The sequence below is a fragment of the Myotis davidii genome, unplaced genomic scaffold (genome assembly GCF_000327345.1).
Source record: "Myotis davidii unplaced genomic scaffold, ASM32734v1 scaffold484, whole genome shotgun sequence".
NCBI lineage: Eukaryota > Metazoa > Chordata > Mammalia > Chiroptera > Vespertilionidae > Myotis > Myotis davidii.
This window is the reverse complement of record NW_006295459.1, coordinates 374,533-395,753: the sequence shown is the minus strand read 5'-3', so window position 1 is coordinate 395,753 and position 21,221 is coordinate 374,533. Positions and strand designations below refer to the sequence as shown.

The following is a 21,221-nucleotide window of genomic DNA, read 5'->3' as shown; positions in this document are numbered from 1 at the left end:
AAGTTGACATAGACGGAGTTCTGCAGCATGTTCTCAAGTTTGGCAAAGAGCACAGCCATGAAGGGGCCTGGGGGAGGTGGGCACAAGGATACAAGGCCTGAACACAATGCACATAGCAACCATTCCTCCCCAAAACAAGAGACCCCAGACTAGATGATGATTATTTGTCTGTCAGTCTTTGGGTATGTTTAAATATCCTGTGACCACCTATTCTGGAGAAGATAAAATGGCAGACACCACATAGATGCACAAGAGTCCAGATACTAGCTTTAAACACACTTGAGCTGAAGAGCCAGATTGTAGACTCTGGAGTCAGAAAGAGCTGGTTTCAAATTTCAGCTTTATCCTTTACTAGTTATTGGAGGAGTCAAAACTCTCCAAGAATAGTTTCCTACTTGGTAAAATAAGAAAATATACCTACTTATAAGGTTATTAAGAGGATGAAAAGGAGACTAACATAAAGCATTTAGTCTAAAATATAGCAAATTATAAGTATTCAATAATAACTATAAGCTACATAACATTTCACAGGTCTTTTTAAAAGCTTCATCCAAGAGGCACAACAGAAGAAAGAATGAGAAAGTGAGTAAAACCAAAAGAAATCAGGTTACACACAAAACAGAAGATAACATTAGACTTGGGTCAGAAAGAAAGCAAGGAAGTATAACAAAGGCAAACAAGGTGACTATATAGGTCAACTTAAAGTCGGGGAGAAATCTTTGGAGGACCAGAGAAGAAATCAGCTCTTTTGAGGAGCTGGGAATCAAGAAGGTGGAAAAGATCTGTAGAAAAAAAGAGCTTGAGAGTTGAGAGCCAGCGAAAACCAAGTCACGGCAGCCTCTTTGGTAGGAGACAGAGTAACAGAAGGGGTTAAGAACGTTCCACTGGGAGAACTGGCCTCAATGAGCCAGAGCCCCAGCCTGAGCACTCCAGACCATCACAGTCTGTCTGACCAGAGATCTATGGGGAAAAGAAAGTGTACCTAAAAACTGCACTATGAACTGAAACAGGAGAGCAATGAAAGGCAAGAGGCAGTGAATCCTGGAAAATATTTTAGAATGTTCTCCACTTCAGATGCACATAACTAGCCTTAGCTCCAAAACAACTCTAGCTTAACAGGGTCCTAAGATACCCCATAACTTTGTCCTCCTGTTCCTCTCATTTCCTGGCACTTTCTTTTTTTTTTAATATATTTTATTGATTTTTTACAGAGAGGAAGGGGGAGAGAGAGAGAGAGAGAGTCAGAAACATCGATGAGAGAGAAACATCGATTAGCTGCCTCCTGCACATCTCCTACTGGGGATGTGCCCGCAACCCAGGTACATGCCCTTGACCGGAATAGAACCTGGGACCCTTCAGTCCGCAGGCCGACGCTTTATCCACTGAGCCAAACCGGTTTCGGCCCTGGCACTTTCTTATAAAAGAAAATTCAAAACGCTCAGGTGAGTTCACAAAGTAAGGAGGTATAGCTTTAATTAATGCTTCAAAAATGTGATAAAATCTGCATGCCACCTTCGAGTGGTACTGAGCAGAAAGTAGCAAAGACTAAATAAATAACTGAAAATATATAGTTTCTGAAGCCTGCAAGAGGGCGTCATCATGAATCCCTGATGCTGTGCAAGCAGGATGGCAATATATCTCAGGCCCAGTCAAAACAGGTACTGATCAAGGCATGACAACTAGACTACAAACAACAAGAAATGGGTGGTTGCCTTGGTCAACCAGTATCTGCCATGCACTTGCCCTGGCTAGTGTGGCTTATTGGTTAGGCATCATCCCATGGATCGAGAGGTCGTGTGTTCAATTCCCAGTCAGGGCACATACCTAGATTGCGGGTTCGATCTTAATGGGGGCATATACACCGCAGCACATACAAGAAGCAACCGATGTTTCTCACATCAATGATTCTGTTTCTCTCCTCTCTCTCTCCACACCCCCCCCCCCCGACACCCCCCTCTTTCTAGAAAACTAGACCCATGACAATACTCTTCAAAAGTGAAATCAGCCCACCAGTGTGGCTCAGTGGTTGAGCACTGACCCATGAACCAAGAGGTCACTGCACTGGTTCAATTCCCGGTCAGAGCACATGCCCGACTTGCGGGCTCCAACCCCAGTAGGGGGCGTGCAGGAAGCAGTCAATTGATGTTTCTCTCTCATCGATGTTTCTATCGCTATATCCTCCCCCTTCCTTTCTCTTTAAAATCAATGAAGCATGTCCTCGGATGGATATATATATATATATCTGTATATATCTGCCATGGACTCAGAAGATGATAATCGTAGTGAAAAGCTACCACCACCTGCTGAGTTCTCACAATGTCCCAGCATTGTAGTAAATGATTTACATGCATCAATGGCATGGATGGGACCTTAATTCAAGGTATGTCTAGTCCAAAGCACTACACTGCTTCCCAGAGATGGTTTTTGGTTCATTTTTCTTCCCCCTCACACAGGTATGGAGTAAGAATAAGAACCAGCTGAGGGCTGGGCTGGATAGAACCAGCTCTCAAACAAAAACAAAGAGGAGTTAGCCACTCAGGTCAGGTCTAGCTCCAAGGGCATCCTGCAGAGATCAAAAGAACTCAGCAGAGGAGCTCAGGGCCACACTTGATCATCTGCCCTAAAGAGGTATTTTACTATCTGCGTCATTCCTTATTACTAATCATAAATCTTTAAGTCTTATTAGACAGTAATGGCAACCAACAAGGTGCAAGGACAGGGAATAGGAGAAACTTGAAATTCAGTCCTTCTGAGAAGAGGCTGGGAGAAAGGAGGCCAGGGCTGGGTAGGGGAAGAACACCAGAAGATCCTGGGCCACAGAAGAGCTGACAGGAGAGCTAAGACCCAGACAGATACCTGGTGGGGACAGCATGATTTACAGATAGGTGCCTCCTACACAAGACAGCAGGTATGTCTTCCACATGGTTCGGATATATTGCTGTGATTCACCAGAAAGCACCAGACAGAAATACCCTAATCACAAATCCCAGGAAATAGCCAGAGTGGGAAGAGGAGGAACATGCACATAGGACAGACATACAAGGCTCAGACATAAGTCAATACTCAAAACAGCACAAGCATGGAAGATGTACACGCAGACACAAAGACACAGGAATGACATAATGTGAATCTGGAAGGAACGCAAGCAAAATGGATGATGAACTAGGCAAGTACACAGAAATGACATGGCCAAGAAACCTCAGAAACCAGCACAAACACTTCAAAAACATGCGAAGTACACAAAGGAGAAGGCTTAGGCTCAGTGGCTTACCAGTGAAGGGCTGGCTTGGCAGCGGGTTGAGAGTCCGCAAAGGGCTGTTGAGGAAGGGGCAAGGGGGCTCAGGGGGACAGGTGAAGCTTGCGTAGGCCTCCTCCTCCTCAAGAGGTAGTGGAGGCTCTAGGGGAGGCTCTGAGCTGGCCCCCCCATTACTCAAAGCCACCTCCAGATCCCGGAGCTCCTGCCCAAAGCCCTCTAGTCCTGCCATGCCCTCAGAGATGCCCTCTGGCAGGTCCCCTGCTCCCTCCTGCGGCACCCGACGAACTTTCTTGGCCCCCTCAGGCCATGGTCCTGGCATCCCATTGAGCTGAGGAGGAGGCAGGTGGCCAGGGCCCTCCCCTGCACCCCCAGCCAGTCTCCCACTCCCCAGCTCCTCCTCCTCCCCTTCTCCCACATTGTCCTTGTCCTCCTCAGGCAGTAAGCTGCGTTTCTTAGTCCGGGAGCCAACAGGACTGGGCTCAGGAGGAGGCCGCTCGCCATCATAGGGAGCAGACCAGGTACGGCAAGCTCGGACACAGCGGTCCACACCACGGCGCGCCTCACGCAGATACTCCAGGTAATTGTCTTCCAGTTCACCAGGCTCCTCTGCAGGGCTTGGCCTTCGGCCAGGGCTGGAGGCAGGGGATGAAGCAAGCCCTGGTGAGCGAGGGGCTGGGGCTGGGGATTCGGAGCCACCTAAACTCTGCTGTCGCAGGAAGAGAGCCAGACGAGATGGTGTAGAGGGCCGGGGTACGGTCACCACAGAAGAGGAGTCAACACTTGGGCTTCCAGGGCCTGCAGATGGGAAAAAAAAATAAGAGGGACCGAAGAGACAAAGGCCCAGGAAGAAGGATGAGACATCTAGGGTAACTGAGAGAGAAGGTAATGAGGCAGCAGAAACATGGTACAATTCAGACAGCTAACTCTCCACCCTCCAAATAAAGCCTTTCCTCATCCATTACTCCATCTCACCAACACCAAAGGAACAATGGATACAGAAAGAATACTGGACTAGAAAGGAACAATGTACTCCAAAGCTAAATTTCTTTGGTGAAGTTAAGGATCCACCCTGCAAGATTCCTCATTTACTTCCCCAAAGATAGAATGCCACTCATGGCCACCTCCCTAACCCTCCCTTCTTGTTAGGCTCCCCCAGAATCCAGGCCATACCCGCGATGTCCTCCCTTCTCCCTGACTCTCGGCTAGGCCCACCTCGTGCCCACGAGGCATGCTCTGGACGGGGTGGGCTGGGGGCACAGTGCCGACAACAGCGTGGGATTAGGGAGAGAAACTTGTCTGCTGCTCGTCCATACAGATCCACATCACGCACAGCTGGCTTCTGGCTCAGCATCACATGGTTACATGGGACAAGATACCTAGGAAAGACAAGAGAAAAAGGATACAGGATAAATCAGGAAAGAAGGACCGGGTTTTGGAAAACATCACGCCAATGGAATTGCCTCCAAGAGGAAACACATGAGCAACCCCAATACAACCCATTGCCCCAGCAATGCACAGGATTCAGGATCAGCCATCCCTCAGCCCTGACCGCACAGGTACCTGAGAACCAGCTGCAGCAGGACATCCTCACAGCTTAGGTTCAGTAGGGTCCTGAAGAGACTGAGAGAGACCATGCAGAGCTGGAGGGGTGGGAGAGGAGGGAAGGAGTCACCATAAGAGCTCTCTACCCTCCATGATGTTTACCAAATGGGAACCCTCCCAGCCCCTGGCCCAACCAACCACTCGTAGAACAACAACGTGCACAGGGCCTAGCATATAAAAGTCATTCAATAAATGATAAAATGATGTTTGTGGGCAAGACTTCACTATTAAGAGATAGGAATGAACCATATGTCAAAGTCAATGTATTTCTATAGACCTGTGGTCGGCAACCCACGGCTCGCGAGCCACATGCGGCTCTTTGGCCCCTTCAGTGTGGCTCTTCCACAAAATACCACATGCGGGCGTGCACATACAGTGCTATTGAAACTTCGTGGCCCATGCGCAGAAGTCGGTGTTTTGTGCAAGAGCCGGTATACTGTGGAAGAGCCACACTGAAGGAGCCAAAGAGCCACATGTGGCTTGCGAGCGAGGTTTGCCAACCACTGCTATAGACCATACACATATCAGCAAACACTCTAGCTATATTCACCAGTCAGCAGATTCCAGCAATACTTAAATAGAATGAATATCCATGAAAAGAGACCCTAGGAAATACTAAAACTGAATAAGTAACAAGATACAATAGCAACATGATAACTAGGTGAATACCTGTCAGCAGAGACTGTAGCAGCACAGTAACTGAATGCCTACCAATAGGAAAACAGAGGGAACCTGGAAAAATACCAGCTGGGATATGGGCGGGGCTGTGAACAGGTGGCGAACAGGCGGTGAGTCACCTCTCCAACACCAGTGTTATCTCTCAGACAGTAGGCTAAAGAAAAGCTCAAGGGCAGCTGACAGGAAAAGGAAAAAATAGGTGGGTCCAGAATAGGGGAAAGCTTTTGTTTTAGAAAAGAAAGGGAAGAGAACAGACACCCGTAAAGTCTCCCTCATTCTGAATCCCCACAGCATTTTGTATAAACTTCCCTTATGGCAAGTATGTCAGACCTTGAGCTCCCTAAAGACAACTATTGGGTCTCAGTCTAGGGCATTACATGCATAGTCTAGGTGCTCATCATTTACTAAATAAGAATTAAAAGACAGCCACAGTGGGAAAGAGATGAGATAGCAGTTCACATTTTGGACAGCATGGTTGTCTAAATGACAATTTTAACTGGCAATAAAGCATTCGGACTCACTGAAAGGTCCTAATCTCCAGAACCTGCAGACATTTTGCCTTACATGGCAGAAGGGACTTTGCAGATATGATTAAGGGTAACAGAATTTGACAGGGGAAGATAATCCTGGCTTATCAACGTGGCCCAATCAAATCACAGGAGTAAGCAAAGAACCTTTTCCTGCTAGGATCAAAAAAAGAGGGGGGGCGGATTTGAAACATGAGAGGGACTCAATCCACCATGGATGATTTTGAAGATGGAAGAAAAGGGCCCTAAGCCAAGAACTGGTGGGCCTCTAGGTGGAAATGGCCCTCAGCTGACAGCCAGCAAGAAAACAGATCTCAGTCATAACTACAATCAAAGAAATTCTACCAAAAAGCCAAATGAGCAAGAATCTTCTAGAGCCTCCAGAAAGGAATGCAGCACCCGCAACACTGACCTTAGCCTGGAGAGATTGTGGCAAACATATGACCTACAGAACTGTACTATAATAAATTTATGTTGTTTTAAGTCACTATGCTTGTGGTAATTTGTTATTACAGCAATAGAAAACTAATACAAATAGGCAGACAGGCTGGCTAGTGAGCATGATTTACTTTAAGCCACAAATGAGGCCACAGAAGTTATGAAGTCCAGCCAACAGAATCAAGCTTTAAAAGGCCAAACAACAGAAAGGAAAGATCTGCATGATCAACACAGGCATCCTGAAATCAGAAGAGATCTGGTTCATCCAAGAACCAGGAATCAAGGTTCCTGAGGACAGGGGACCAAATGTGAGACTAATAGAAACATATGCTAAAGACAATGAGGGAGAATCAAAGAAGTTAAGATTAGACAAAAGCAAGATGGGTAGAAGCCAGCACAGAAGAAGAAGAAAATGACCTAAAGAAGGAAATCAACAGTCCCAAAACATAAACAGGATATTCCCTGAGGTCAACATAAGCGTAGTGAGAAATAAAATTTTTTATATCTTTGTAAAATTAAAGTTTTGACATCTATTCTCTTGGTTTATACCAATAATTCTTAACCATGACATCTATCATAATTACTTTTTGAAACAGTTTTAAAAATACACATTGTACGTCTACTCCCAAAGATTATAACCCGAGACATCTAAGGCAGAGCTTAGAACCTGTTGTAGTTATTTTCAAATTTGGAAGTGTATACTTGATTCAAAACACTGGTCTGATCAGAATGAGATTCAAATATCTCACATATACTCTAACTTAGCTATTCAAAAACCTCACCTATACAAAACGTATCTATATGGGAACCTCACGTACCTGGAACCCTACTACCAAGTATGTCAATTATCTAGAACAGTTCTCTAGAACCTTTCATGATCCAAGAACTTCTGTTTTAAACACAAGGGAACTCCAATTATTTGTAATTAAAGGAAACCAAAATGACTGCAGAGCTAAAATAAATGCCATGAAGTCCATGGTTAAACTAATGCTTTACTCTCCCAGAAAGACTTACTTTGCTCCTGTTTTATATACATTTCTATTGGTTAAATGTATATAAAATACAAACTTCTTATCATGGTCTGAACCCTGCCTACTTCTCTACTTTCATCTCATTACCTTCTTTCCCTTGCTCACTACACCTCCAGTCACACTGGTCTTTCATTTCCTCAAATACATTAAGCTCTTCCCCATTTGTTGTCCTTTGCATGTTGCTCCCTCTGCCTAGACCAGTGGTTCTCAACCTTCTTAATGCCATGACCCTTTAATACAGTTCCTGATGTTGTGGTGATCCCCAATTTCATTGTTACAAACTGAACATAATTAAAGCACAGTGAGTAATCACAAAAACAATATGTAATTATATATGTATTTTCCGATAGCCATAGGCGACCCCTGTGAAAGGTTCGATCAACCCCCAAAGGGGTCGCGAGCCACAGGTTGAGAACCGCTGGCCTAGACTATTCTTCCATTTGCTCTTCAATAAGCTACCTCTCTCAGGACCTTTAAGTCTTAGCTCAACCTCACGTCCTCAAAGAGGTTTTTTTGTGTGGCTTTTTTTTTTTACCACCATTTTATTTTATAAGCACCCTGTTTGCTTTTTCATTACAATGACTACAATTTCAATTATTTCAGTAATGTGTTTGTTTGCTTATCTATCTCCTCTATACAGGAAGCACCACGAAGTCAGCATCCATGTCTACCTAATATATCATTATATACTCAGTACCAGAGGACAGTATGGCACATAGTGAACAATCATGTTCAAGAGGAAGTAATGTAAGTAGATAGATGGGTGTGTACCCCAAGTTATAGCAGCTCAAATGCAGCAAATCCAAAGGGGGAAAAAGATAAGCATGCCAGTAGCAGCTGGGCCAGCTATCAAAGCAGACACAAAACCTGAAAAAGCAATCTTAAGTTACCCAAAACAGGCCACAGAACACTACATGATTATTTCATGTCAAAGATGTATCATGTCAATGATACATCACAAGTGTAGTACAATGGAAAAACCTAAAGCCATGATGAGCACCCAAAGTCATCCAGAGAAGGAAACTGTGTTCTAGAGTCATAAATTACAAAAGCAGGGAGGCATATTAAAACCTGTACCAAAATGGTTAAAAGTTAAATAGTAGAAAGTAAATGCTGTCAATTTTAAAGTGATTACTGGAGACAAAGGCCAAAGAAGGGCAGTGACACCCTCCCAGAACAAAGGTCAGAGAGAGAAGATGGCTCACCCAAGTAAGTAAGCCAGGACAGAGGTAGGGGCCATACCCGGGAGTTGCTGCCAATACGGGCAACGAGGGTGTCAAGGATGGTGTGGGTGTCATGCCGGTGTAATAGCAGGAATCGCAGGAAGGTACGGAGCAAGGCAGGCTCTGAAATACTCCGTAGGAAAAGTTCCAGATAGGCGGTACTGGCGATCATCTCCTCCACAGAGGTCTGGATGAAGGGAAGGGAAAGTTTGGAAATTTAGGGCTTCCCTGCACATATACTGGAGTCATTTCCCAAGTTTTAAGGAGGAACGAGGAGCAGACAGGGAAAAGGGGATGAGACAATAATACAGTAATACTAGAGGATTTTCACACCTCATTGATATCAATACATTTGCCAGACAGAAAATAAGCAAGGAAACAGCAGCCTTAAATAACACACTAGAGCAGCCGGGGGCAAACTATGGCCCGGGGGCTGGATCCAGCCCGTTTGAAATGAATAAAACTAAAAAAAAAAAAAAGACCGTACCCTTTTATGTAACGATGTTTACTTTGAATTTATATTAGTTCACACAAACACTCCATCCATGGTTTTGTTCCGGCCCTTTGGTCCAGTTTAAGAACCCATTGTGGCCCTCGAGTCAAAAAGTTTGCCCACCCCTGACCTAGACCATTGTTTCCCACATTCGTCCTGGCGGTGAAGTTGCCATTATCAGCCTAATCCCCTACTCTGTCTTGCTACCCATGACTCTCACCTTGTGCAGGGCAGGGCCCATGACAGGTACCAGGAACCCATTATGGATATAATCAACCAGCTGCTTCTGCACCAAAGGGTGAGCCACCTACAGGGGTATGAGAAAGAGGAAGGAGGATTGTGAGGGGAGCCACTGTCTGAAAGGGAATAGAATGGTACAGTAGGAACCCTACCTTCAAGATAACAGAACAGCAGAACTCCAGGGAATGCACCCCCTCCCACTCCATCACCCCAGAATGCCCAAGCGCCAGACCTGCTGAGAATCCCAGTCCCACCTGAATGACTGCATTGCAGAACTCTAGGGAACTCATGAAGAGTGCAAGGGCTGGCACTCCCAGCCAGTCCTCCCGTCGCAGACAGTGCCAGTCATCCCCTGGAACTTCAATCTTTCGGGGCAATGAAGAGTACAGGGCACTCAGCCCTGTGGCCAGGACCTGGGGGCCATCCCCAAGGATAGGTTACCAAAGGTTCACACAATATAAGAAAGGGGAACAGGGCAGCTATTAACCCAGAGTTTTGATTAGAGTAAAGGGAAGGTCTGTGACCAGAGCAGGTATTTAATTACCCAACATTCCAAGACAGCCTGGGAACACGGGCCCATGTAGAGCCTTAGTTCCTGCCCTATGCCCCTGAGCCATGGTTTCATCCCCACCCAATTCCAGGCATTCCTTTCAAAACCAGGGTCTACTTCCTGAGAGCCCTGACACACAAACCCTCTGCATCTCCTATCCAGTGCCACACACCATATCCTGCCCCCCATCCCAGGAGGTGCTGACCGGGCAGAAGTAAGAGTGATCTGCGATGTAGCGGCCCACGGTGGGGCTCCCAGCTGACAGAGCCATAAGCAGGAGTAGGGCATCTCGGGCCTGCTGGCCCAGGGTGCCCTCTCGATGGACGAAGGGAACAAGGCGAGAAAAGAGGAGAAGACGTGGAGCAGCTCCAGGCTCAGGAGGTGGCTGCAGGAAGAACTCAAGCAATGAAGGCTCCCGGGCCAGACACACACACAGCTGGCTGAGAAGTAGCACCAGGCCATCATCCAGTGCTGGGCTACTGGGCACGGGGCGGCCACAGGCATCCAGCAAGGTCAGCAGAGCCTCACGAACTGGACCATGCCGCAAGAGTGGCTGACGAGCTTCGCTCACCAGCATCTCAAATAATTTCAGTTGCTCAGCCCGCCGTTCCTCAACCCCATCCCCAAGCTCATCCCATTGAAGCTGCCATGCCAACACACGGGTTAGCAGATCCTCGCGCAGAGCAAACTCCAGCAGGGGCCCAGGGGCATTGGGGGCTGAAGGGACTGCATGATCCTCTGCCAGCAGCGTCAACATCTGGTAAGTATGGTTGCGCACAGCACTGAGATCATCTGCACCCCCAGGAGCTACCCGAGGGCCTTGTCGCTCCAGGATTCGCACCACCTGGGGACACAGGACAGAAGATAGAGGGAATCTAAGATGATAAGGTGACTAAATGACACACTGAGAGAACAAAGAAAGTTAGGAGGACTCAGGAAGCCAGTAGACAAGACCCTTTGGCATATATTCTCCTACCTGGGACCAGTGATTCTTGAAGACCATAAGGCAGGTCTCAGGGTCAGCCACGACAGGGGTCTGCAGACTGGCCCCTTGAGGTACACGGTGCCCAGGGCCCCGGGAGGCCAGTCTGCTCAGCCAGTTCATCCTCTCCATGAGGCCAGCTGGGCAGGGCCAGCGGCCAGAGGACCACACTCTGAGAATTTGCCAGCTGGAGGCTTTCTCCACTTGTGTTTCCAGTCAGCTTCATCTGGTCTATAGGAGCCAGTAGCTGGCCATGGAGCCAGAAGATATACCAGGCTCTGAGTGACAAGCCCAGAGGTTGCTGACCAGTCCAGACTTGCAAATCTAATTCAAAAAGAGAGAATGGAAGAGATCAACGAAGTTTGCCATTCTCTCCTACCCAGCAGGAAGAACTCAGAGCCACCACGCCACTGAAAATTACACACACACATAATCAGCATCTTAAACTCAACAAGTCTAAAATAAAACTCATTTCTACTAAACCTATTATTCCCCCAGCCTTCCCTATCTCAATAAATAGCAACATTTTCACCTACATGATCAAGCCAAAATCCTGGATATCATCCTCATTTCTTTCTCTTACTTCTAATATCCAGTTCATCAGCAAACCCTATCATCTCTATCCTCAAAACACATCTCACTATTGCAACAGCTTCCAATCTGGCAATACTTCCAGTCTTATCCCTGGGAGTCTATTCTACACACAACAAGCAGAGTGATATTTTTAAAACCTAAATTATCTCTCTCCTAGTAACTATCCAATTTCCTTACCTTGGCCTATTAGGGCCCTATATAATCTAATCTGTGCAACCTCCTACCATTCTCCTCCTCACTCATACTTTACTCATACAGGCCTTTGTGAATACTTTCCCATTCCCTCTGCCTGATGTGCTCTTCTCCTAATCTTCACGTTACTCAGTTCTTTACAAATGCCATCTCCTAAGAGAGGCCTCATTCAACAATTCTATCTAAATAGCACATCTTCCCACCTTCACTCTCTAGCTTCCTGATCTTACTTTCTTCTTAGCAGTTTTCACTACCTGAAATTATTTATCTATCATCCCACTAGAATGTAAGTTCATAGAGGGCATAGTTTATCTGTTTTATTTAAAGTTGTATCCTCAGTGCCTGAAGACTCAATATTTGTTAAATGTATGAATGCTTAAGTGAATGAAGTAATAAATGAATGAGTGAACAAATGAACAATCAAGAAATCCGGTCCTGATCTGACTACAACTCTCTGATACTGTTGAGGAATAAACTTGTTCTGCCTATCACAGTTCCCTCCCTAGAAGCCTACCCAGTAGGGAGTGGACAAATAGACCCTTAATGTCTGAATACTCTTAAAAGGTGGAAATGCAGAGCCAACTGAAAGAGCACAACAATTTTAACTCTACCAAGGAACACAGGGACACACTCCCATATACACACATATTCCCCACTCTTGTCAGATACATTCAACACTCACTCTTGGGGATATGACATGACACCTTCACTAAAGAAAGGGGAAAAGTAACAAAATAGTTGTTGGCTCACAGTTCCTTCTCCATCACACCTACCACCTCCCTGAGCAGTATTGTCTCTCAAGAAAGTAAAAACTTCAGAGGAAAGGTGTGGTTCAGTTGCCCTTCCTCTTTATACTCAACAAGGGCTGAAGAAACCCAGAGACCTGGCAACAGCCCCACATTGCCATCCTCTTCAAGCCAGATATTCTCTCACCATTACCAGCTCACATATAAAGGAATGTAGCAACTATGCTTAAGGAAGCCTTCTATAGAACCGGAGACAGTGTGTATAACAGGTGGGACCAATCCTAAATAGCAAACAAGATTAACTCAGTATACATCCACACTGATAAAGTACTGGGCACTGTGCTGCATAAGCACTGGAAATACAAAAATGGATAAAAACTGCTGGGGGAGCATAAACAAAAACGCCAGTAAAAATTATGAACAGAGGGATTTACAAAAGTGCCGAGGGGGGGAGGGTGGGAGGGCATAAAGGGAAGCAACTAATTCTGCCCAGGAGGTTATAATATTTCAGAAAGGTGTTATCTAACTTAAATCTTTTAACAACAGATACTGGCCACAAAGAGAGCAGAAGGAAAGAAAGGCCTTCTTCATATTAAAAACAGTATGTAAAAAAATATGGCACTATAAAAGAGCATAACGAATTTGAGGAACAGTTGCAAGTTTGGTGTGGCTTACAGATTATCTAGAGAAGAGAGATACAATATTGAGTTGAAGGGTAACTATGGGTGAAGGTTATAAATATCACTGAATATCATATTAAGGAGTTTGGGTTTTTATCTATGGATACCCCAGAAACAAAGGAGGTTTTTAAACAAGGAAATTACAAGATCAAATTTGCCTTTAAAAATATGCCAGATAGCAATATAAGGTGGAGCAGAGAGACAGATGGGAGTGGACAATTTATAAGAATCTGTTTCAACAGTCTGTTTTAACCCATTGTATGTCATTAGCGTCTGTAGAAGCAAGCAGGCCTTCCCCACACGCCATTAACATCTATAAAAAAGAAAATGTTTTCCCTAAGTGTCAGCCCTGACCAACTTTAAAATCATTTTCGTGAGAATTTTCAGCTGAAAATATTCAAGAATTATGAGTAATGTATTTACTTTTATAACATTCACTGCAAACTGATTTTTTTACTTAAATTCAAAATATCGTGGCGTGTAGGTATGGTTTCCATTTGGGACACATGGCAGTTAACTGGTTAAAGAAAAAGAAATGGAATGAACTAACATGGGTAAGTTCAAGATTAGAAAAGAAAAGGTAAATCTGAGGTTCACCTCTATCTTAGCATGTCATACACTGAATTTATACCTATACTATATCTGCCATTAATAACAAGCTCCTTAATGAAAGTGACCACATCATTCATTCTTCCCTGAAATCAATGGCAACATAGTGCCTGGCATTCAAAGATGCTTGTGGAACTGAATGATGAATTAAAAATAATTATAACAGCTAACATATACTGAGTACTTACTTTGAGTCAGGCTCTATTCTAAGCACTACATGTAGTACCTCATTTAAACCTAGGTGTACTATTATCTCCATTTTAGACATGGTGAAATCAAAGCCTAGAAAGGTTAAATAAATTGTCAAAGCGAGCCAGCTAGTAAGTGCAAGACTAAAATGCATATGCAGAAAATCTGCCTCTGGCTTTAACTTATTCATGAAATAAAAGCAACATGACATGGCAAACAAATGGAAGATAAAAGAAGATCTTAATATGAAGTATAGGAGACTCAGTAAAAGATAATGCCATTAACAAACTAGGAGTATACTAGTATAACAAAGGGAATTGTGTTTTAAAAAAGAGAATCAGTACAATTTTGACATACCTATAGGATATCTATCATGTCCAGGATTTATGGAGATGAGAAGTATTTATGGACATGATAGATATCCTATAGGTATGTCAAAATTGTACTCATTTAGGAAAGTAAAGGAGGAGGATTCTTTAAAAAAAAAAACTGTGAAGGTAACCAGAAATGGAAGGAGAAATCCAAGAAATAGTGGTAATCTAGAAATCAAGGGTTAAAAAAAATGTTTCAAGGAAGTGGTGTTTTTACCATAAGGTATAGTCTACAGAGAGATTAAGTAGAATGAAGATTGAAAATGGTCAGTTGGTTTTAGCAATCGTATTTTAGATAAACTTAGGAAAGTAAATGGTTAAAGAATGACTAGGAGCTAAAGATGAGTAAGATGCAATTTCAGGAAATTTAGTAATACTAGGAAGGATGAAAATAGGGCAATAGTTTAAAGAAGCTGGGAGGGAAGGCGGGGAGTCAAGGAGAGTTATTATTGTTTGGTTTGGTTTGGTTTGGTTTGGTTTGGTTTGGTTTGGTTTGGTTTGGTTTTGGATGGAGAGCCTCAAAGATATTTATCAAATGAGGAAAAGAAATCTGAAGAAAGTAACAGGTTATAAAGAAAGTAAATAAGATAAGAATAACTGAACAAAAAATAAAGTATAGGATTAGTCTGAGAAAAAGAGGTATACTACTTTCTCTAAAAAAGATCAACAGTAATAAAGAATGGGTGCTACTTTAGGTAAATCCAAACTCTGAAACAGAGAAGCTAATATCTACCACTACCTCCTCCACCCAAACTTTTCTCCGTCACGCACTCAAGAGAGTGGGGGTGAGGGAGAAGAGAAGGGGTGAGAAGGTAGTAGAGACACAGAATGGATGCTCAGCCTTTCACACGTGGTTTTCTATAAACCATCAAACACAGTCATTCAAACTAGTAACCAGCAGCAGCATGAATATACCAGAAAAGGACTTACCCATCTTCCCAAAAACTTACCGTCCCAAGTAGGCATGGGTTGGAGAAGGCAAAGACTATAGCTGAGAATCTTTTTACAAGTCCCCTGTTACTAGCCTTACTAGCCCTCTCACTGTTATTAGCCCTGAGATGCTGTATCATCTCTGCTGAATTCCTTAAACTGCCCCTATCTCCATAAATATCATCCCTTTATTAATTTTTTCCAAACCTAATTTGTGTTATCTGCTATCTAAAAAGATCCTGACTGAGACAAGAGTATTAGTTTCCAGACTGCTTTCTCAGTCACATCTCATTTGAGGACTGAAAACAAATAGAGGCCCTAAGCTCAAGAAAGAGAAACAAAAAGAAGTAGGTAAAGCATGAGTTCTGGAGTCCCTCAAGCAAAGGCTTGAATCTCAGTCCACATTTTCCAGCTATGTGACCTTAAATAATCACTTCACACGTTGGAGCCTCAGTTTTTTCATCTATAAGTTTCTCATGAAATAAATAGTGACTGTTTTAGGAATTAAATAAGATAACCTATGTAGCACTCCAAGCACAAAGCAGGTGCTCTGTAAAAGACATTTATCTTTCCCCACTTCCTGCTCCTGATTCTGTCTCACCCAGGTGCCCTCATCTCCGACTGAAAGACCTAACCTGTGCGGGAATATCCATTCTCACCACCTCACACATACCCTACGGAGCTGAAGAAAGGCAAAGCATCCAGTCTTGGTAAAGTAAGGCAGTAACATGTTCCAAACTAAACTGCCTCCAGCTTCTAGAACTCAATTCCAAAAATTAACAAACCTACTTTGCAATATACTTGGGGTGCCCACTTCTGCTCCACTGCTTAACTAACAAAGGGCACTGCTTACAGGCCCAGGGGGACTGGCCTCCTGTACCTTTCCTCAGCCCCACCCCATCTCTTTACAAAGAAAGACCTCAAGGACAAGAGCCAGGCTGGAATCAGTGTCCCAGAACCTAAAAGCCAACACTTAACCTGGGCCCTGTTTCATATACTGCAGAAACACAAGAAATCATAGCCTGATGTCCCTTATCACCTGGTTAGACTTCCTCACTCCCTGTTAACCCTGTAAAGTTCAGAATAAGACAAAGAAGACTGTGGAATCACCACTCTATTGCAGATTTACCTTCAGGTTCCAGCCACAAAGAAAAAAGGGGAAGAAGGCAATGATCTTTCAGACCCACAAATAGTCAGGCACTCTTCTTAGGGCCCAAAACACTCAGCAAGTGTTCACCAACCACAGAACAGCAAGCACAGGGCAGGAAGTGGCTCGGCCTCACTTATGAACCTTTGCCCTGGGAGAGGCAAAGAGGAAAAAGGAGCTGGGGGCAGGGATACACCTGCCAACATGTACAGCAGGCAGAAAGGGACCAGAATGACAGAAGGTCAATAAAATCCCAAGGCTCCTCCTCCCGCAGTGGCTCTTTCTAGGCAAGATGACTGATGCTGACATAAGAGGTATGGGTGGCCTGTTATCCTAAAGAGTGAAAAAGGGCCGGATAAAGACCTACTAGGAATAAGGGGATAGGGAGAATGGGGGAGATCTACTCCAAAGAAGCCTACCAACCTAGAGCTCAGCTTACGTATCTTGTCTATCCCTCTGCCTATGTGTGTAAAATAAATGAGCTATCAGTATATGGTCCTTACTACTTTACCTCTCCCCAGGACCTCTGCTTCTCACAGGGAATCCTCTCATCTGACTCCAGCAAAGCACTTATAACTCACAACATGAATCACATCTTAACTTCCATTTATAACAGTGAATCCCCATGTCTCACATGGTTATCTCTACCCCTGCTGGGTATGTGTGCCAAAGAAGGTGTCATAAAAGAAGTGAGGCTGAACTAGATCTTAAAAATGAGGAAAGTTCACTGAGTAGAGAAGAAAAAGCATTTCTAGTAGAGGAAGCAGCTATTACAAAGATTTCAAGGCTCAAAAAAGTAACAAATGTGTTAAGGAACTGTGAACAATTTATTCAAGCTAGAACACAGAGTAGGGAGTGGCAGGAGATGAGGCCCGAGAGGTGAGTTCAGGCCAAATGATGCATATTAAAGAATTTGGATGTTGTCCTGCAGAACACAAAGAGCCAAAAGTTTTTAAGCTGAGGAGTTCCATGATCAAATTTTTATTTTTAGAAAGATCATTCTAGGGACAGACTAGAAAAAATCAAGTTTGAAGGCAGGAGATTGTTGGTAAAAAGTCCGGATGGGAGAGAGGAGGAAGTAAACTAAAGCTTTTAACAGTGAAGTTATAGCAGTGGAAATGAAGATAAAAGAAATAACAGAGAATATAATGTATTAAGGTTTTAGTGACTGATTAAATGCAAGGACTGAAGGAGCAGAAATAATGGAAGATGACACCGAAGTCTGGATTGAGATGGGGCCTACAGTGCAAAAGCATGCTTTCAGAGCAAAGACAATTTCTGTTTTGGACATGTTGAATCTGAGATACCTTTGGAGATACATAGATCACTGAATACTAGTATATATAATTGGAATATAGGGAGACACTGAGACTACATACAGAGAAGTAATCACCTCATGATGTATTTTTTATTTCATATTCTCTCTCTAAATTGAAATTATTTTTTCATGTGTCTAACTTTCCCAATCAGATTGAGAATTCCTTGAGGTCATCACGCCTGCGTGGCATAAAAAAGACCTCAGAGGACTATGTCTTCTTTATCTTATGATCTAATAAAATGTGAGCATCACACAGGCAGACTATATGCTAAAGAAGTATTTGCTGAATGAATAAATGAATATATGAATGAATGAATTTGTTCTCCCAGCACTTGGAAGAATGCCTGACACTAGCAGATGTGAAATAAATGGTTACACACATGTTTCTATCTCTACATTCTCATCCTCATCTATGTTCCAACTTCCCAGATCTACCACTGAGCTGTATGTCATAAGACAAAATCCATTATACTTAATGTATTACTATTCAACAGAGTTCGTATAGCAAACAATAAGCTTACCAAACCCAGTGCTTTCTCCAAAATAATCAAGAACTTGGACAGTCCCAAAGAACCCTCTGACACGTGACTTGACTCATCCTATCACTATCATAATGTGATCCAGGTATTATGTATACCTGTTCCTATGTCATTGCAAAAACTTAAGCAGAACCCTCATCCCTGTCACCCTCAAACTAGAACAACTGCAAATCATTTTAAAAAATGCTTTCTGCAGGTATAATGTCCTCCATGTCATCACAACCCTTCCTATATGCCATGTCTTTTAGTCCACATCACCTTCACTCTCTATTACAAACTTTCTCTCTCCAAGTCACTCTTACTCTCAGAAGACCAAATTTGGGTTCAGCTTTGACACTGTATCAGTAGGTGACCTCTGGCTTCCTAATTTGATTCCTCATCTATAAAATAAGAATTCCTGCCCTTGCCAACTTCACAAGTCATCTATGTAAATCCAGTAAAATTTGAGATTGTGATGTGAAGTATAATACTGGTCCAGATGTCAGAAATTATATAGAATTACTATATAAAGACATGCTTCCTCAACATAATAAAACACTCTAAATGTCTGGAATTCACTAACCAGTAGAAATAATTTTCTTATTAAAATATAGGGCTATTACTTTTTATTTTGGCAAATAAGGCCATTTTTTTTAAACCCACCATCTACTATCACCATTATTTCATTAGTGGGAGAGCACTTTAACACCAAAAGAATAGAAATAATTATCTCCAAAAAAATTTCTTTATGAAAAACTCCTGTTTTCCTATGTAGTCTTTCTCTCCTTCTACCTTGGATGGATGAAAACTTTATCTTGGGCTGGCAAAATCCTTAGCCTAACGTTTAGGAATCACTGCTCTAAACCCTGTTGTGATACATATAGGTTCTACAGCGTCCTGACTGTCTGGGCAGGTTGCCAAAGGTTCCACCAGCATGAAAACCTGTTTGGCCCCAGAGAGAAGCAATGAAAACATGCCATGGGACAGAACAGTAGTTGGTTCTGATGCTGGGATCTGGGGCAGAATGGGAACTTGGGCTGCCCCCAATTCTCATAAAAGGGTCTAGACAGGGAAGGCCTCGCTCCTCCTCATGTTGGGGAAGGTGTCTAGCCTTTGTGGTAGACCGTCAGCACAGAGGGAAATTTATTGGTGTGAAAGTGGCTATTATCACTGAGTGCCAACCCAGTTTTCCAGAACTTTCAAATTTTTCATGTGCAGGGAGATAGGAAACCTGTAAAATGCTAATAAAGTGAAACCAATATCCAGTCGCGGAGGAAAGAACAAATTGCAAAGGTACAGAAGAAAATTGGGGGGGGGGGGGGGGAGTAGAAGAAATGTTCAATATCTTGGAAGTGGTGATGATTTCACAGATGTAAACATGTCAAAATGCATCACACATGTACATTTTAAATATGAGCAGTCTACTGTACCTAAAATTTACCTCAACAGTTTTTGTTTTCATTTACCTGTAAGAATATGAGAGCAAAGGCTTCCTGATTGGGAGCCTAAATATAGTGCCCTATGCAACAAACCATGTGATTCCCATGAACCGTAGAATCAGTGACCAAACTTGGTTAATCCAGTCTATATGACAACCGCCAAAGCCCCATTGCTCAGCACAGATGAGGAGCAGCGCAGGAGTAAGGTTTACGGTCCAGAAGCAGGTGGAAAGAAAATCTCGGCAAAAACAGCCCCAAAGAATTCCATGAGAGGGACCATCTTCAAGTTTGCAGTCCCAAGGAGGAACCGGAGGGGACGGGTCCCAGTGATTACTCTGTTGAAGACTAAGACTAAAAAAATTAAATTAAATTAAAAAAACAAACGATTTCATAGCTACTATCAACCCATGATGCCTTTCTTTTTTTTTTTTTTTTCCTCCGCAAAAATTAAATTAAAAAAACAAACGATTTCATAGCTACTATCAACCCATGATGCCTTTCTTTTTTTTTTTCCCTCCGAAATGTGTAGGGCCCACGGGAGCAGAAGTGCCAGGTGCACAGCACTTAGACCTCAGCTGTCCTACTCAGGCTGGAACTACCGCTCTCTCTGACCAGGACAGTCCACTGCAGCAGCCTGGGAACCAAGCTCCCACCTTTATCCAAACCGCACAACCCTCAGCCCTTCCTCCCGTGCCCCGCCCTCAGCTCCCTCCCCAAATCACTGCCAGCCCACTAACCCGGCTCCCCCACCTGAGACACTCACACCCGGCCGCTCGCCACACGCCAGCCCTCGCCCTGTCCCTTCACCACCCCTACAGTCACCAAACCCGGGGCCGGGATGGCCAGTGCCTCGTCCCCTCGCGCGCTCTCCGAGCCCTCCCACCCCCACTTACCGTTCACGCACGGAACCCGGACCTTGACCAGGCCCGGCCGCCGTGGAACCGCTAGGTGAGTTCAGGCCGCCGCCATCGCTCCGGAGGCGCACCAGCCGCGCCCCGCCCCGCGCCCCACGCAATCCGCGCCCCCGCGCACCACACGTAACCGCCCAGAGACGCACGACTGGGCAGTGGCGCGCCAGCTCATTGGCTAGACCGGGCCTGAGCCAGAGCGTCGCTGCCCGTTTCCCGGCAACGGCCGAGCGCCGGGGCGGGGCCACCAAGGCCTTCCGAGCGAGGAGTACCGCCTCTTCCCCCCGGTCCCGCCCCTTCATACTGTACAGCCCGCCCCTCGGGAGGACTCCGGCATGTCACTGGGGAAGACCTCTGGGGAGGCGGAGGCCCACGGGCGAGGGGCGGAGCCTGGAGGGTGCGGGGGAAGGTCGATCCGCTGGACCGAAGGCGGGACTGACTTTAAGAGCCCGGAAAAGACCTGAGAGCGGGGGGTTAGGAGAGAGATGGGCTGTAAGAGACGAGCACGGAAGGGATTGAACCCCGGGTCCTGGGCGGTGCTTGGAGTGGAAGAGTGGGCG

General features: G+C 44.5%; 1 protein-coding gene across 1 annotated transcript in view; it reads right to left on the bottom strand.

The window, feature by feature from the left end:
* Nucleotides 1-20,749, bottom strand: part of FAM160A2 (family with sequence similarity 160 member A2) — a 24,224-nt gene extending 3,475 nt beyond the window's left edge. Inside the window, exons 1-10 of the mRNA XM_006770076.2 lie at nucleotides 20,647-20,749; nucleotides 11,015-11,344; nucleotides 10,244-10,882; nucleotides 9,743-9,901; nucleotides 9,469-9,555; nucleotides 8,775-8,942; nucleotides 4,817-4,896; nucleotides 4,427-4,632; nucleotides 3,272-4,051; nucleotides 9-67 (exon numbers count right to left, since the gene is read on the bottom strand). Of these exons, the coding sequence (XP_006770139.1) occupies nucleotides 9-67; nucleotides 3,272-4,051; nucleotides 4,427-4,632; nucleotides 4,817-4,896; nucleotides 8,775-8,942; nucleotides 9,469-9,555; nucleotides 9,743-9,901; nucleotides 10,244-10,882; nucleotides 11,015-11,152 (2,316 nt within the window). The 5' untranslated portion in view covers nucleotides 11,153-11,344; nucleotides 20,647-20,749. The remainder of the gene's footprint in view (nucleotides 1-8; nucleotides 68-3,271; nucleotides 4,052-4,426; nucleotides 4,633-4,816; nucleotides 4,897-8,774; nucleotides 8,943-9,468; nucleotides 9,556-9,742; nucleotides 9,902-10,243; nucleotides 10,883-11,014; nucleotides 11,345-20,646) is intronic.
* Between the last annotated feature and the right edge of the window lie 472 nt (nucleotides 20,750-21,221).